Source organism: Danio rerio, chromosome 5 (genome assembly GCF_049306965.1).
Source record: "Danio rerio strain Tuebingen ecotype United States chromosome 5, GRCz12tu, whole genome shotgun sequence".
Taxonomy (NCBI): domain Eukaryota; kingdom Metazoa; phylum Chordata; class Actinopteri; order Cypriniformes; family Danionidae; genus Danio; species Danio rerio.
Genome location: NC_133180.1, coordinates 6,368,615 through 6,384,745, shown reverse-complemented (window position 1 = coordinate 6,384,745; position 16,131 = coordinate 6,368,615). Strand labels below are relative to the sequence as shown.

Genomic DNA, 16,131 nt, shown 5'->3' with positions numbered 1-16,131 from the left:
TATTGTTGGCTTTTCTTACAAATACACCAATGCTACTATGATTCACAAAATGCAAATCGAGCTCTGTAGATTGTATAAAACCATGGTCATTGACGACCAGGGGCCCGTTTCAGAAAGGAGGAAACTCAGAGTTTGTTAACCCTGAAATGAGAGAAACTCTGGGTTTTCCATTCCAAAATGGCAGGTTTGTTAAACTGGAGAAAGCAGGGTAAGTCAAGCCTGTTTCTGAAAGAGAGGTCACTTTAACTCAGAGACAGTTACTGTGGTCACTTACTCTGTGTACCTAACCTGGCCAGGAGCAGGTTTTATTCTCTAAACTCTGAGTTTCTGTCAGTCTCCTTCCCCTTTTTTAAAGACAAAGCAGTATTTCCCGCCTTAGCTTTACGTTTCCATCCACCTATTTTAATGCTCATTTCGGATATGCGCATAAAAACCATTGATGGAAACGTCATGATGCACATAACTTTTAAAAAATATGCATAAAAAACATGCGCATAACTGAGTAGGATATATTTTTATTAGATGAAAAAAGATGCGCCTAAACTACGATGGAAACTCTTTCACTGAACAAATTCCAGTATATGCATAAAAAAAATGTTTGTTATAAGAGATGATGATGAAAATATGTGTGAATAGACAAACCAGCAGGCTGAACACACTGTAGCACATCTTCAATGTTGTTTTTGTCATTCCAAAACGCCTTAACCGTTTCCGTATTAATGTTATTTTATTATTAATGACCTCCAGAGCGTCTGAAGCATGTTAAGAGCGTCTTTCTTCTTGTCTCATGGCTTCAAACGCCCCCACTCGTTCATTGTGTGTCAGCATTGTCATCTGAGGTGCAAGTACATTTATTAAACAATGAAAAGACTGACGCAGCTTCTTCTACCGCAGTAAATTCTGTTTTTGCTGTTGATATATGGTGCCCGTTCAGGAAGTGACGATTTTGTTCTCTTTGACTCGTTGGATGGAAACGCTGCTTTATTCGCACATCTTTTATGCGTTATTCCAGTTTTACACATAAATTTAACTATTATGTATGGATGGAAACATAGCTATTGCCTACATTTCAGTCAGACAAAGAACAAAGTCACGTACGAGAGTGGATTGTCCTTTTTTAATAAATAATTAGCTTAAATTCACTGTCCTTCGACATGTTCTGTAACTAGATTAATGGAGTTATTATTATTTCTAATATTGTTTAGTTCTGCTTAAAGTCTAAATGTCATATCAACCTCTATCACTTGATCAATAATAGTGGCACACAAGTGCACTTTTAAATCTATTAAAACTGATCAGCATGTATAAAAGTGGAAACGTGTGTAAAAATGTTATAAACGTCACACATAACAATACTTATATTTTAATAATTGTAATACTTATTATTAGGGATGTAACGGTATCAGAATTTCACGGTACGGTAATACCTCGGTATGAATGTCACGGTACGGTATTTATTGAATCATTTACAGGAAAAAACAAAACTTATGAAAATACTCCAAAAAAGTGCCAAAAGTGTCAATGACATACAAATTAGCCATCTATCTGTAAGCTTTGAAACAGGAACTTCAATTTTAATAACAAAAAAATATTAAACCATGTAAAAAAAATAAAGTTTCAATTTAGTATTGTTGAAAACTCATCACATTCAACATTTAATCACTCACTCACTTAGATAGAGATGGGTTTAAAGGAAAATTATCATATAAATATAATCTGGTAAAAGCTGGTATCTCTGGGCATTTACAATGTCCCCTGCCACAGAAAAAACCCTCTCATTTGGGACTGAGGTTTCTGGGACAAGAGAGATATGACTTGGCCCAGGTTGACAGCAGTGGGTAACGTTGTGCATTGTCTTTCCCCCACTTGAGAGGACAAACCATGAGTAAGATAGAGGTCTCATGTCTGCATCAATCTGAACAGTGTGCTGACAACACCGCTATTCAGTACGCGCGCGACAACACAGCTGATAAGAACTCGCGCGACAACACCGCTATTCAGTACGCGCGCGCAGCGACAACACCCGCTTTAGAGTTTTCCAGCTCTTTTTCATCCACGCTTCTAGCAGCACACTCCATTTCCGCATTACTGGATCTGTAGCGACAACAGACCGCAAGGGATGATGGTCAAGCCTGGTCTGATGGGAATTGTAGTTTTCGCTACCTCCCGTTCGCTTCATTCGCCTGAGCAAATTTTCTCAGAAGACCTATAGTTTTACCGAGTCATGCGACTTCGGTAATATCGAAAAAAATTAATATTGCGGTATGACGGTATTTACAATACCGTTACATCCCTACTTATTATGCATAAATATTTAAATACTTTAAATGAAAAATTACACATTAACTTGAGCTGTTTTCCCACGCTAACTGTCTCTGTTTCACTGATGCAGTGGTGTTACTTTTTTAAATATTTGCTATAACTCTGCATGAGCACATCAAGTTCAGCAGGAGAAAGAAATGCTGATCTTTTATATAAGATGTTACCATAGTCACTCGTAATATCTGCGCTCTATTGATAATGCCTTTTTATAGTCGCAGTGTGCGCGCTTATCTCTGAGTTGGTCTACTCAAAGTTGATTGACCCAACTCAGATCAGTTCTGAAACCGAGTTTTTAATCTCTCGGAAAATCAACTCAGAGATCAAGTTTACACTCCGAGTTGGTTGATCCTCCTTACTGAAATAGGCCCCAGATCTTTGAGAGTAAAAATTATACACACACACACATAGTAGAACAGTAGCTACAAACTTAAAGGAGACCTATTATGCAAAAAAGTCACTTTTATAATGGGTTTAAACAGTTTTTTTTTTTTTGGCAACACTATGTAAATATAGCCAGCTTCTAATAGCAAAAGTTAACTAATTAAATTCTTTATAATCACACTTGAAAAAAACAGTCTGCAGAAACACTATGACAATCTCCCTTTGTACTTGTCAACGCCCTGCCCATTAGTGACAGTCTCACCCTCATTACCATAGGACGTTAGTCCTGTTTTGAATCTGCCGCTATGCTGACACACAGGCATATGTAGCTCCGCCTTCTTTTGAAAAGAGCACACCCTAATTTAAATTTAAAGCAACAGTCACCAAAAATGCCACAATTAGGATCAAAGCCTAAAAGGGGCAGATTCAAAGAGTTTTAAAACATTAATTGTGGGGTATTTTGAACTGAAACTCCAGCCTGATCTCACAAGAAAACGTAAGTATTTTACCTTTTGGCAATTTAGTGGCTAATTCGTACGAATTCGAACGAGTTCAGTCGTAAGAAAATGTACGATTTTAAAAAGGAGGCGTGGCACCTAACCCCACCCCTAAACCCAACCGTCATTGGGGGATACGCAAATCGTACTAAAATGTACGAATTAGATCGTACGAATTTGTACGAATTAGCCACTAAATGAAAAAGTTACGAATTGCCGTGAGATTGTGTTGGAAACTCCACTCAAGTGACTTGTTGTACATCTTCATTAAGACTTTAAATGAACCCCTCTAATATAAAGTGCCCACGCCTTTTTAAACAGATGTTCAGAGTGTACCTGATGTGTGTTGTTTCAGGAGGTGATTGTGGACCCGTCTGTGGCATCTCATACTCTGTCTAATCTGAGAAGCACCACAAAATATACAGTCATTCTGCAGGCCGTGTCTGAAGACAAGAGGAGCAGGAGCATCAGCACTGAATTCACTACCGGTCAGTACTAAACTACAATAAAAAAACATTTAAAAATGTACAGTTGGAGTCAGAATCATTCGCCCTCAATTGAATTTTCGTTTCTTTTTCAAATATGTCCCAAATGATGTTTAGTGAGGAATTTTTCACAGTATGTCTGATAACATTATTTCTTCTGGAGAAAGTCTTATTTGTTTAATTTCAGCTAGAATAAAAGCAGTTTTACATTTTTCAAACATTTTTAAGGTTAATATTAATAGCCCCTTCAAGCTAATTTTTATTATATATATATATATATATATATATATATATATATATATATATATATATATATATATATATATATATATATATATGTATATGTGTATATATGTGTGTGTGTGTGTGTGTGTTTGTGTGTTTGTGTGTTTGTGTGTGTGTGTGTGTGTGTGTGTGTGTGTGTATGTGTGTGTGTATGTATGTATGTATGTATATATATATATATATATATATATATATATATATATATATATATATATATATATATATATATATATATATATTCATTTATTTTCTTGTTGGCTTAGTCCCTTTAGTCCCTTTCTGCTAAAGAGCTCAAATAAAAGCCATAAATAAACCTTGTTTACTAAACGCAAAGATTCATTTAAGATCTGTTCACTGATATAATTGCTTCCCACTTGCCTACTGGTTATGACCTACTAGTATTATTAAATTAACATATAACGTTATGTTTCATTTACTTCTTTTCAGTCAGAAATCACAATTAGAAAGAGATCCACTGGCATGTAGGAAGATTTTTTTTAATTCAATAAATAGTAATAATAATGATATTCATTCATTCATCAATTTTCTTTTCTGTGGTCGCTACAGTGAAATGAACCGCCAACTGATCCAGCATATGTTTTTACGAAGTAGATGCCCTTCCAGCTGCAACTCACATTTACATAAACACTCATACACTACGGACAATTTAGCTTATCCAGTTCACCTGTACCGCGTGTCTTTGGGCTGTGGGGGAAACCGGAGAAACGCCAAACTCCACACAGAAACGCCAACTGAGCCGAGGTTCAAACCAGCGACCTTCTTGCTGTGAGGCGACAGCACTACCTACTGCGTCTCTGCGCCACCATATATATATATATATATATATATATATATATATATATATATATATATATATATATATATATATATATATATATATATATATATATATATATATATATATATATATATTTTTTTTTTTTTTTTTTTTTTTTTTTTTTTTTTACAACTATAAATATTTAATTGTCATTTACGGTCATTTTAATGAATCCCTGCTGAATAAAGATTTGAATATCTGATAAAATATTAATTCAGTTTATAAGTTCTTTAATTCAGTATACTAAAGTTACCACAAAATTGCTATTACTTTAATAAATCCAATGAACTACTTCACCTTAAAATAATATAAACATTAAAACAAACTATGCATCTTACAGATGTTATAGTATAATAAACAATGAAAACACTTTTACCGAACAAACTCTAGTATGCATATTTTTAAAAAATCATGTGATTTTGTTATAAGAGATTCATGTGATGATACAAATGTGTGTGAATGGACAAACCAGCAGGCTGAGCGTACTGTAAAACATCTCAAATGTTGTTTTGGTCATTCTAAAACAACTTACCGTTTCAGTATTAGAGTTATTATATTATCAATGACCTCCAGAAATGTCAAGAGCGTTTGTGCTCCGTGTCTCATACCTTGAAACGCCACCACGTGATCATTGCATGTCGGCAATGTCTTCTGAGCTGCAAGTCATTTGTTAAATAAAGAAAAGATCCACACAGCTTCTCCTACCGCAGTAAATTCTGTCTTTAGTTTTGATATTTGGCGCCACTTAATCCGGAAGTGACGATTTTATTTCTTTTTTTTAATATTATTATTTACATGTCTTTTATGTGTCCAGTTTTAGTATGAATTTAATTCACGTCTTTGGTTGGAAACATAGCTATTGGTTTAATCCTCATGTTGTGCGTGCAGTGGGAATGCTCTACGGACACCCCAGGGATTGTTCAGAAGCTCTGCTGAATGGAGAGACGTCCTCCGGTCCATACACCATTTACATAAACGGAGACGAGAAGCAGCCGCTCAGAGTTTATTGTGACATGACCACTGATGGAGGAGGATGGATGGTAAGTGTACCTTATTCTGCAATACAGAAGTGCGCTCATTTTTAGCGTTTGTTTTAGAACTTCTGATTCAATCGCCTATTGGAGAACTGGCTAGGAATAACAATCGGCAGAAAACGGTCAAACTACTTGCTCTACAAACAAGTGTGTTCATGACTATTCATAAAAAGTAGAATATTATAAAAAGAAAATGTCAGTTTGCAACATCAGTGCTAAATATCTGATCAAATTATAATCCAAGTTTGAAGTTTACACCTCAAAAAACGACCTTTCAGTACAATTTTGTTTGTCCGCAGTACCAAACTTGACCACCAGATGACGTTCAGTTTACATTAGTGACCACACAAGTGTGCGCCCAATGTTTTGAGAAATATGAACCCTTTTTTAATCCTTTTGATAATGTTCGTATAGTAGAGATGCAGTTTAAATGTAGGATGTACAGTTTGGTGGTGTTTACCTCTAAAACAAAACATCTCAGAATGTTTTACATCTAGATTGCTGTAGCAAAGTAATGCTTTAGGATCCTGATGATTATCCTTGCAAAATAATAAATAACTGTGTGCTCAATAATATCTATTAGAAGTCAGTCCCTGGATATGAACGCTAGAAAATAAGCTTTCAAATGATGTATAGTATGTATTGATTGCTTTGTTTAGACTATATTATTATGATATAAATATGTAACCGTAAATGATCCCACAGGTTGAAGCAGAACAGTAAATTAATTTCAATCTAAAGGCCTGTGCACACCAAGATGGTTTTTTGCTCGCGTTTTCCGTCGACGTTTAACACCTCATGACTATATAAAGGGCGTCAATGAGATTGTGCACACCAACGCGTAAAACGCCAGGCGCAAAAAACGGCATTTAAAAAAAAAAAACGGATCATGCTCGTTTTTTTTTTTTTTTTTTTATTTAGTGGCTTTAATTTGGATGCATGTTTATTATCTTTAAAGTAGGTTTTCTATAATTATGAGCCAAAAAAACAGTACAGCAAGGCTATTCAATTGGCGGCCCGCGGGCCGAACTGGCCCCCGAAGCAATTTGTTCCGGCCCTTCAAACAGTTCAATTCAATTCAATTCAATTCAGCTTTATTTGTATAGCGCTTTTACAATGTAGATTGTGTCAAAGCAGCTTCACATAAATGGTCATAGTAATTGGAACAGTGTGGTTCAGGTTTTAGTGTTTAAGTTCAGTTCAGTTCAGTTTAGCTCTGTTCAGTGTGATTTAATCATTACTGAGAGTTCAAACACTGAAGAGCAAATTCATCGATACGTAGCTCTACCAATCCTGAACCATGCGAGGCAGTGGCGACAGCGGAGAGGGAAAAAAAAACTTCACCTGATGGGAGTGAAGAAAAAAAACCTTGAGAGAACCAGACTCAGTTGGGCACGACCATTTTAATTTCTCCGCTGGCCAAAAGTCTTGTGCAGAACTTCATTCGCCGTGGTTTATGCTGGAAGATGGCCTCAATGAAGACTCGTCTGTCCCTGGAGCGTCGCTGGAATCAGACTCATGTTCTCCACTCCCCACGACCATCAGCGCAGCAGCAGCTCAGGATATGGCCTGGTCCCGGATATGGAATCCTTGGGATCATCACGTCGCTGGTCTTGGATCCAATCAGTGACTCCGCCTAATCTGAGGACCTCGGGATGAGTATCCCCAGGTGAAAATAGAGAATAAAGAGAATAATTAGCGTAGCTGCTGTTCATAGTGTATATAAGCAAGATGTAGAAGCCAGTGTGGAACCTGCTAGGTGATGCACTGAGTGTATGCTTTACTAAACAGATAGGTCTTTAATCTAGTTTTGAACTGGGAGACTGTGTCTGAGCCTCGGACATTACCAGGAAGGCTATTCCAGAGTGTAGGAGCCATGAAAGAGAAGGCTCGACCTCCTTTACTTGATTTTGCTATTCTAGGTACTACCAGAAGCCCTGAATTTTGAGATCTTAAGGAGCGAGTTGGTTCGTAGCGAGACAGAAGGTTGGTTAGATAAACAGGAGCTAGATTATTTAGAGCTTTATAGGTGAGAAGTAATATTTTAAATTCAATACGAAATTTAACAGGCAGCCAGTGTAAGGAGGATAAAATTGGGGTTATATGATCATATTTTCTAGACCTGGTCAGAACTCTGGCTGCTGCATTTTGTACTAATTGAAGTTTGTTAATAGAGGATGCTGGGCAGCCAGCAAATAGAGCATTACAGTAATCCAGTCTCGAAGTCATAAAAGCATGGACTAGCTTTTCTGCATCTGAGATGGATAGCATATTTCGTAATTTAGCGATATTTCTCAGATGAAAGAAGGCAGTTTTTGTGACATGGGATATATGGTTTTTAAAAGTTAGATTGCTGTCTAATATGACACCCAGATCTTTTATAGTAGAGCTAAAGCTAACTTTGTATCCCTCTAATTGTAAATTGAGTTGCGAGATCTGCTGTGTACAAGATTTAGGCCCAATAAGTAATAATTCTGTTTTGTCTGAGTTTAAGAGAAGAAAATTGTTGGTCATCCAGTCTTTGATGTCTTTGATACACTCAGTTAGTTTAGAAAGTTCAGACGTCTCGTCAGGTTTAGTGGAAATATATAATTGAGTATCATCTGCATAGCAGTGAAAGCTGATCCCATGTCTTCTAATAATGTCTCCCATAGGTAGCATGTAAATTGTAAACAGTAAAGGGCCTAAAACTGATCCTTGAGGCACCCCATACTTTACTGGGTAGATTTGTGAAGGCTGTCCATTAAGATTTACAAACTGGTAGCGGTCAGTTAAGTATGACTTAAACCATTGTAGAGCCGGTCCCTGGACACCTGTAGACTTTAAGCGATTTATGAGGATATTGTGGTCAATGGTATCAAATGCCGCACTAAGATCGAGTAAAACTAATAGCGAGACGCACCCTCGGTCAGCAGCTAAACAGTGTGACCAAGACATCAAAAATAAATTTAGTTCAGTCGAAAAACGGCCGCTATAGGTATGAAGTGACGTGCGTCTGTTTAATACAGCATGAGCTGCAGTTGAAGACTGCGCAAAGCATAAGTCACCATAAGCGACTGGTGCGTGCAACCGAAAACATAGGGATGCAACAGTTAGCAATTTCACTATTAACTGCGCTTTATTTCGTCATGGTTAATGAATCATAAAGTCTTCTCTAAGCCGCATTTCTGTTGCACGGAACAAAACGATACTGCTGCAGTTGAACAAAGTTATGCCAAGTTGTCAACTATGCGCTAGTTTAAAGTTCCAATTAAGTACACCGAGGCTAATACGCACGAACACCGGATTAACTATAGCAGCGGCCGTTCCCACATCACGTCTTTTCCGCTTGCAAGTTTGTTATTTCTAATGTAAGATTATATGACAATATGCGCGCACAAGCGGAGCAATAGAACACAAATGCGCACACCATAGAAAACATCTCACGGTGAGAGTTGTGCGTGACTTTCAGTGCAATGTAAACACAAGATATGTTAGACGAGTTATTACTAAAATGATATGCATGAACGCAGATGACAACAACAGTTCATCTAAATAGCTACTCCTTTAATATAACGCTTGACTTCACATTAGACGTGATAACCATGAAACCATCATTATTCTTCAGACTATTTAATCGTACAACCAAAATATATAATTGTTTCATCCCTAATTGTAATGCAGTTCAAAAATATAACATACAAATGTGTCTGAATGTAGAAGAAGCCTACTTCAGCAGTGCACTGCTTTTGTTGTGTTCTGAAATACATTTGAATGTTTGTAAAAAAAAAAAATAAATAAAAAAAGCCTTTTGTACAATGCACTGATATTATGTAGTTTCAAAATACAATATGTTAACATTTTAATCTAGAAAAATGTAATATGGATGTCTTGAATAAAAATCCAGCATATGGCCTCTTATATGCAGTTGTGTTATCACTCATATAGCAAGTCTTTGCGTTCTGTGAATGAACGTCGCCTCGTGGTTCCATCCCAAAGAGGGAAAAAATCACTTTTGCGAACGCTCACGCTCAATCTGCCCAGTTGGTGGAATGAACTCCCTAACTGCATCAGAACAGCAGAGTCACTCGCTATTTTCAAGAAACGACTAAAAACTCAACTATTTAGTCTCCACTTCACCTTCCTAATCTGCAATTGCCTCTTTGAGTATCACACTAACTGTACAAAAAAAACAAAAAAAAAACTAATACTACTAATACTTCCCTTCTTAAACTTTACAGACCTGAAACTTGCCTTTAGTACTTATTCATTGTTGCTCTTAGTTGTGTAAATTGCTTCCTTGTCCTCATTTGTAAGTCGCTTTGGATAAAAGCGTCTGCTAAATGACTAAATGTAAATGTAATGTAAATGTCTTTTTTTTATTTATTTATTTTTTTATTAACAAATACAGAATTATACAATACTATACACAAAAAATACATGCCAGAGTGTATATACAAAAAAAACATTTAGTAATTGAAAATCTTATATTCCTCAAAAACATTACAAGTCTTCTTTGCTTTGTTATTACAGTGTTCTCCAAACTTGTGCAGTAGTCCTGTCTCTTGAAGAAAATGAACAAAATTTGGCTTTGATCAAGTCCATTTTTTATGTACATGAAACTTTCCCAAAATAATAAAAAGTTGTACTATAAAGGTATTTATTTTACATGTATTAAAATAATAAATGCAAATATCAAAAAACTTGAATACAATATTTGTTTTCCTTCTTAGAAAATTGTCCACATCCACCCAGAAAATCCTTGTGTATACAATCACAAAAAATGTGGACAATAGATTCCTTTTCCATGCAACAAAAACCACAGGAATAATCAATATCCAAATTAAATCTCTCTAAAACCTCTTTACCTGATATATACTATGTAAAATTTTAAATGTAACTTCTTTTACTTTGTTATTTATACAATACATTTCATAAAAGCACCAAGCTTTTTTCGAATTTATATTTATGAATACATTGGTCCATTTTAAATTGTTATACACAACTGTATAACCTGTTATAATATTTCTAATATATTTATTAGTATAACTTTGTTTAATAATATCAATATCAGCTAAAAAAAAAAAAAAGGTTTTCTTTAAAATATTTTCCTTCTAAAGATTTATTTCCTTACGCTCTTATAAAATGAAGGAGCTGTTGAGATATGGCATCAAATACAATAGCATACTCTTTTGGAGTAACTGGAAAACCAAATTTATCTAAAAATTCACTGTAAGATAATAAATTACCGTTTAAATTAAGCAGTTGTCTAACTAATGCAATATCATTTTCATACCATGTTTGGAAGAAGAGAGATTTATTTTTATATTGAAAACACTCATATAGCAAGTCATATCTCTCCGGCCTTTCATTTGGGATGCTTTTCATGAACCGGCCCCCATGACAAACTAATTGAATAGCCCTGCAGTACAGTATCGACATCTCTGATTTCCACAGCTGTTCCTGCGCCGTCAGAGCGGCAAGCTAAACTTCTACAGAAACTGGAGGAACTACTCTGCGGGATTTGGAGACACGAGCGACGAATTCTGGCTCGGTGAGACTCACTTTTTAACAGTCTGTTTGTCTGTTTAATATCTAAAATGTATACTTACTGACAGCACTGGTGGTGTGTCTTGATCTTATAGGACTGTCAAATCTGCACAAAATCACAGCGGCCAAGCAGTATGAGATCCGCGTGGACTTGCGTGATGGATCTGAGACCGTTTTTGCCGTCTATGACAGATTTTACATCGGAGATCCTCGTTCCCGCTACAAGATCCAGATCGGTGCATACAGTGGAACTGCAGGTGAATTAGAGGAACACAATGCTTATTTTTGACTGAGGGTTCCCACTCCAAGCCACATATCAAATTCCCTGACTAAAAACATGAATATTCATGAACTATAATAAGCACCGAAAAAAAGTCGATGTCAAAGTTTAGGACACAGTGCTTAAGACAGAAAATTTGATTGAATTGCTTTATATATTCAAAGGCCTACTTAATTTTTCAATTAGCCTATAGGTGATTTAGAGGAATACAGATTAAGGGTGCTTTCACACCTGCCTTATTTAGTTTGGTTGAATCGCACTAGAGTTCGTTTTCCCTTTTGGTGCAGTTCGTTTGGGCAGGTGAGAATGCAGCAATCGTACTCGAGTGCGCACCAAACGCGGACCAAATAAGCGTACCCAGACCTGCTTGAAGAGGTGGTCTCAGTACGCTTTTAAACGAACCCTGGAGCGGTTCATTTGTGGTGAGAATATGATCAGGTCCAACCAATGACTGTAAAAAATATGGACGACGCGACAGCCCTTTTTCCCATTGAACGCCTTGAGGGCAAAACGCCTGCTTGACGGGCACAAACTGTCGCAAAAGACTGCTGAAATTGGAGCCAGACATGCGCAGAAGGATTGTCTGATGGAGCCAGAGGAGGAGCCGCGAAAATGAGCGGAGTCGAGCTTCCAATCAAACGCTTTATGTAAAATCAACCACGCCCCCCGAACTTCTCAGCATGCGTTTGCTGTCATATCAACACAAATGGATGTAATAACGTTAACAAATATGAGGGTTTTATATATTCAATCGCGCCAGCTCCAGGCCGCAGCGCATAACTTACTCGCGGCGTCGCGGGCTGATTCCGGCTCGCATGCGGCAGCGCCTGCTCGCTCGGCCGCCGCATCTGGCTCGATTGACTCGGGCTGGTATTGGGTAGTGAGTCCAGGCATCCGGAGTAGGTCCAGCAGAGGTAACATTAGTCAGTCTGAGCTCTAAGAGATAAGTCTCCGGCAGGCGAGAATCTAGCCGGAACTGTGTTTTGCTATCTGGGTGGCTAGGCGTGTATCAGCAAACTAATAAAGCCCGAAAAAAGCCCTGAACTTAGCAAATAAACAGTGTTCCACCAGGATCATGTATGTCAGAAACTATAGTTTACTGCTGAACTCATTTTGTCATGGTAAAATAACACAGAAATCGAATAATAACATTTCAGTCTACTTCAGTCTCCTGCCGAAGCTCAGACGCCGCGCTTTGAGAAACTGTCAATCACAGCTGTCAATCACGATGACACGCCCAGCATTAAATTACTGCTAAAAACAAACTGTTTACAAAAATGAAGATCTGCACCTATTTCAGCACAATAACCAGTGCCTTAATCGACCAGAACCATCTTTCGGGACATTTTATTGCAAGTGTAATATTTTTTTTATTTGGGCTCAAGTCTCCTTCATTAACACGGAGGAGGCGGGCTTTATGACTTGTACTGCAGCCAGCCCCCAGGGGGCGATCTAACGGCCGAAACCTTCACTCAAACGTAGGCTTGCGGCACACTTGGGTCCAACCAAAGGTCCAACCACAAAAAGTACTGCGCCTTTTGGACTAATTCAGCTGCCGTAGGCCGATGCGCTGTGCATTATGGGATGTGGAGGAAAAATATTTGTTGACAGCGCTTTACCAACAGAGAGAGAGAGAGGGGGAAAACATTACCTGATGGATCATTGGTAATATTTCCGCAAGATGACCATGTCGCAGTTTAGCTATATTAATTCAGGCCTCCTCCTGAAGAGACGAGCGATGCATTAAAACACTGTGATGCCTTAACCACATGATTTCACATTGCATCTGTTTAGGACACAGTGCTTAAGACTGAAAGTTAGATTCAATTACCTTATTTATTTTAATGGGCTATCGTTCATTTTTTAATTAGCCTATGGTGAAATAGAGGAATACAGATTTACTGTGTTTAAATGCTTGATTTTGACTGAGGCATGCACTTCAAGCCAAATATCAAATTCCCTGACTTCTCCCTCATTTTCTCTGACTAAAAAATGCATTTTCATGAACTATAACTGTATGTGTGTGTGCGTGCGTGCGTGTCTGCGTGCGTATGTTTGTGCATGCGTGCGTGTGCGTATGTTTAGGCGACTCTCTGACGTATCACCAGAACAGGCCGTTCTCCACCTATGACAGTGACAATGACATCGCCATCACCAACTGTGCCCTCTCATACAAAGGCGCTTTCTGGTATAAAAACTGCCATCGAGTCAATCTGATGGGCAAATATGGAGACAGCAGCCACAGCAAAGTAAGAGCGCTGAATCTGCCTTTATTAAACAGAGAACAATTACATTTGACATTGAAGTTTAGTTTATGATTCATTGGATTTACAAATGAAGGTAAGTGGTTGCAAACTCTTTATATGGGCTGAATTTAAATAAAGAAATTAAATTTTATAATGTTCAACTTAATTTGTCTGATTAAATTCAGCCCATATAAATAGTTTGCAACCATTAACCTTAAAAATGTAGTAAATCCAATGAATCATTTTTTCATCAATGCGGTTGTTAATTAATTCACGAGAAAAACAAGTTCTCTGCAAAACAGACAACAAAAATATTAGCAACATGACTTGGTTAAAGTATGAAGTATGAACTAACAATAAAGTTATATAATATATTTCTTAACATTAGTTAATATGATATTTCATTGTTAATAATAAGTGTTAGCTCAGGTTTATTAAATTATATGAACTATTGCCAATGTATTGTATATTCAATAAACATTCGATATGAAATTATAAGCAAAACATAATGATATACTGAAAGTACAAAAGTGTAAGATAATTTAAACTATTAATGAAAAAAATGTAAACTCAGGTTTAAGCAACACTTTATTTGTTGCTATTTAATGTTGTAAATCATTTTTATAAATGTAAAGTGACACCAGCATTTCTGCAAAATAAAAGCAAATACGTTATATAGTTGTATAGAAATGTTGTCTAAATTAAACTGAAATTAATTATTCACAATAATTAAATAAAAACTAATAATCAATTAAGTATAAAGCATTCAAGGTTACACAAATAAATAAATAAATAAATAAATAAATAAATATTCACTGTAATTTTATTATAAACTATAAAGTTCAATGACAGAAAAACAAATAAATAAATAAATATTTACTATAATTTAATTATAAACTATAAAGTTCAATAACACATAAACAAATAAATAAATAAATAAATATTCACTGTAATTTAATTGTAAACTCTAAAGTTCAATGACAGACAAATAAATAAATAAATAAATAAATAAATATTCACTGTAATTTAATTATAAATTATAAAGTTTAATGACAGAAAAACAAATGAATAAATAAATAAATATTTACTGTAATTTACTTATAAACTATAAAGTTCAATAACACATAAACAAATAAATAAATAAATATTCACTGTAATTTACTTATAAACTATAAAGTTTAATAACACATAAACAAATAAATTAATAAATATTTACATAATTTAATTATAGAATATAAAGTTTAATGACAGAAAAATAAATAAATAAATAAATAAATAAATGAATATTCACTGTACTTTAATTATAAACTATAAAGTTCAATGACAGACAAACAAATAAATAAATATTTACTGTAATTTAATTATAAATTATAAAGTTTAATGACAGAAAAACAAATGAATAAATGAATAAATATTTACTGTAATTTAATTATAAATTATAAAGTTTAATGAAAGAAAAACAAATGAATAAATGAATAAATATTTACTGTAATTTACTTATAAACTATAAAGTTCAATAACACATAAACAAATAAATTAATAAATATTCACTTTAATTTATTATAGAATATAAAGTTTAATGACAGAAAAATAAATAAATAAATAAATAAATAAATGAATATTCACTGTACTTTAATTATAAACTATAAAGTTCAATGACAGACAAACAAATAAATAAATAAATAAATAAATAAATAAATAAATAAATAAATACTCACTGTAATTTAATTGTAAACTCTAAAGTTCAATGACAGACAAATAAATAAATAAATATTCACTGTAATTTAATTATAAATTATAAAGTTTAATGACAGAAAAACAAATGAATAAATAAATAAATATTCACTGTAATTTACTTATAAACTATAAAGTTCAATAACACATAAACAAATAAATTAATAAATATTCACTTTAATTTAATTATAGAATATAAAGTTTAATGACAGAAAAATAAATAAATAAATGAATATTCACTGTACTTTAATTATAAACTATAAAGTTCAATGACAGACAAACAAGTAAATAAATAAATATTTACTGTAATTTAATTATAAACTATAAAGTGAGTTCAATAACACAAATAAATAAATAAATAAATATTCACTGTAATTTAATTATAAATTGTATAGTATTTAAACTGTAGAGTATAAACTGTAGAGTTTATAAACTGTAGAGTATTTAAGTTCATTACAAATAAATAAATTAGTATAATTAATTGTCACCTATAATTTATT

General features: G+C 34.7%; 1 protein-coding gene across 17 annotated transcripts in view; it reads left to right on the top strand.

Moving 5' to 3' along the window:
- Nucleotides 1–16,131, top strand: part of tnca (tenascin Ca) — a 327,362-nt gene that overhangs the window by 309,559 nt on the left and 1,672 nt on the right. For all 17 annotated transcript variants that reach the window (XR_012406651.1, XM_073951876.1, XM_073951880.1 and 14 more), the window contains 5 exons: nucleotides 3,556–3,688; nucleotides 5,697–5,848; nucleotides 11,279–11,375; nucleotides 11,467–11,628; nucleotides 13,737–13,900. Coding sequence is in view for 16 of the 17 variants with exons in the window: in XM_073951876.1 (XP_073807977.1) it covers nucleotides 3,556–3,688; nucleotides 5,697–5,848; nucleotides 11,279–11,375; nucleotides 11,467–11,628; nucleotides 13,737–13,900 (708 nt within the window). In the remaining variant the exon portion in view is untranslated. The remainder of the gene's footprint in view (nucleotides 1–3,555; nucleotides 3,689–5,696; nucleotides 5,849–11,278; nucleotides 11,376–11,466; nucleotides 11,629–13,736; nucleotides 13,901–16,131) is intronic.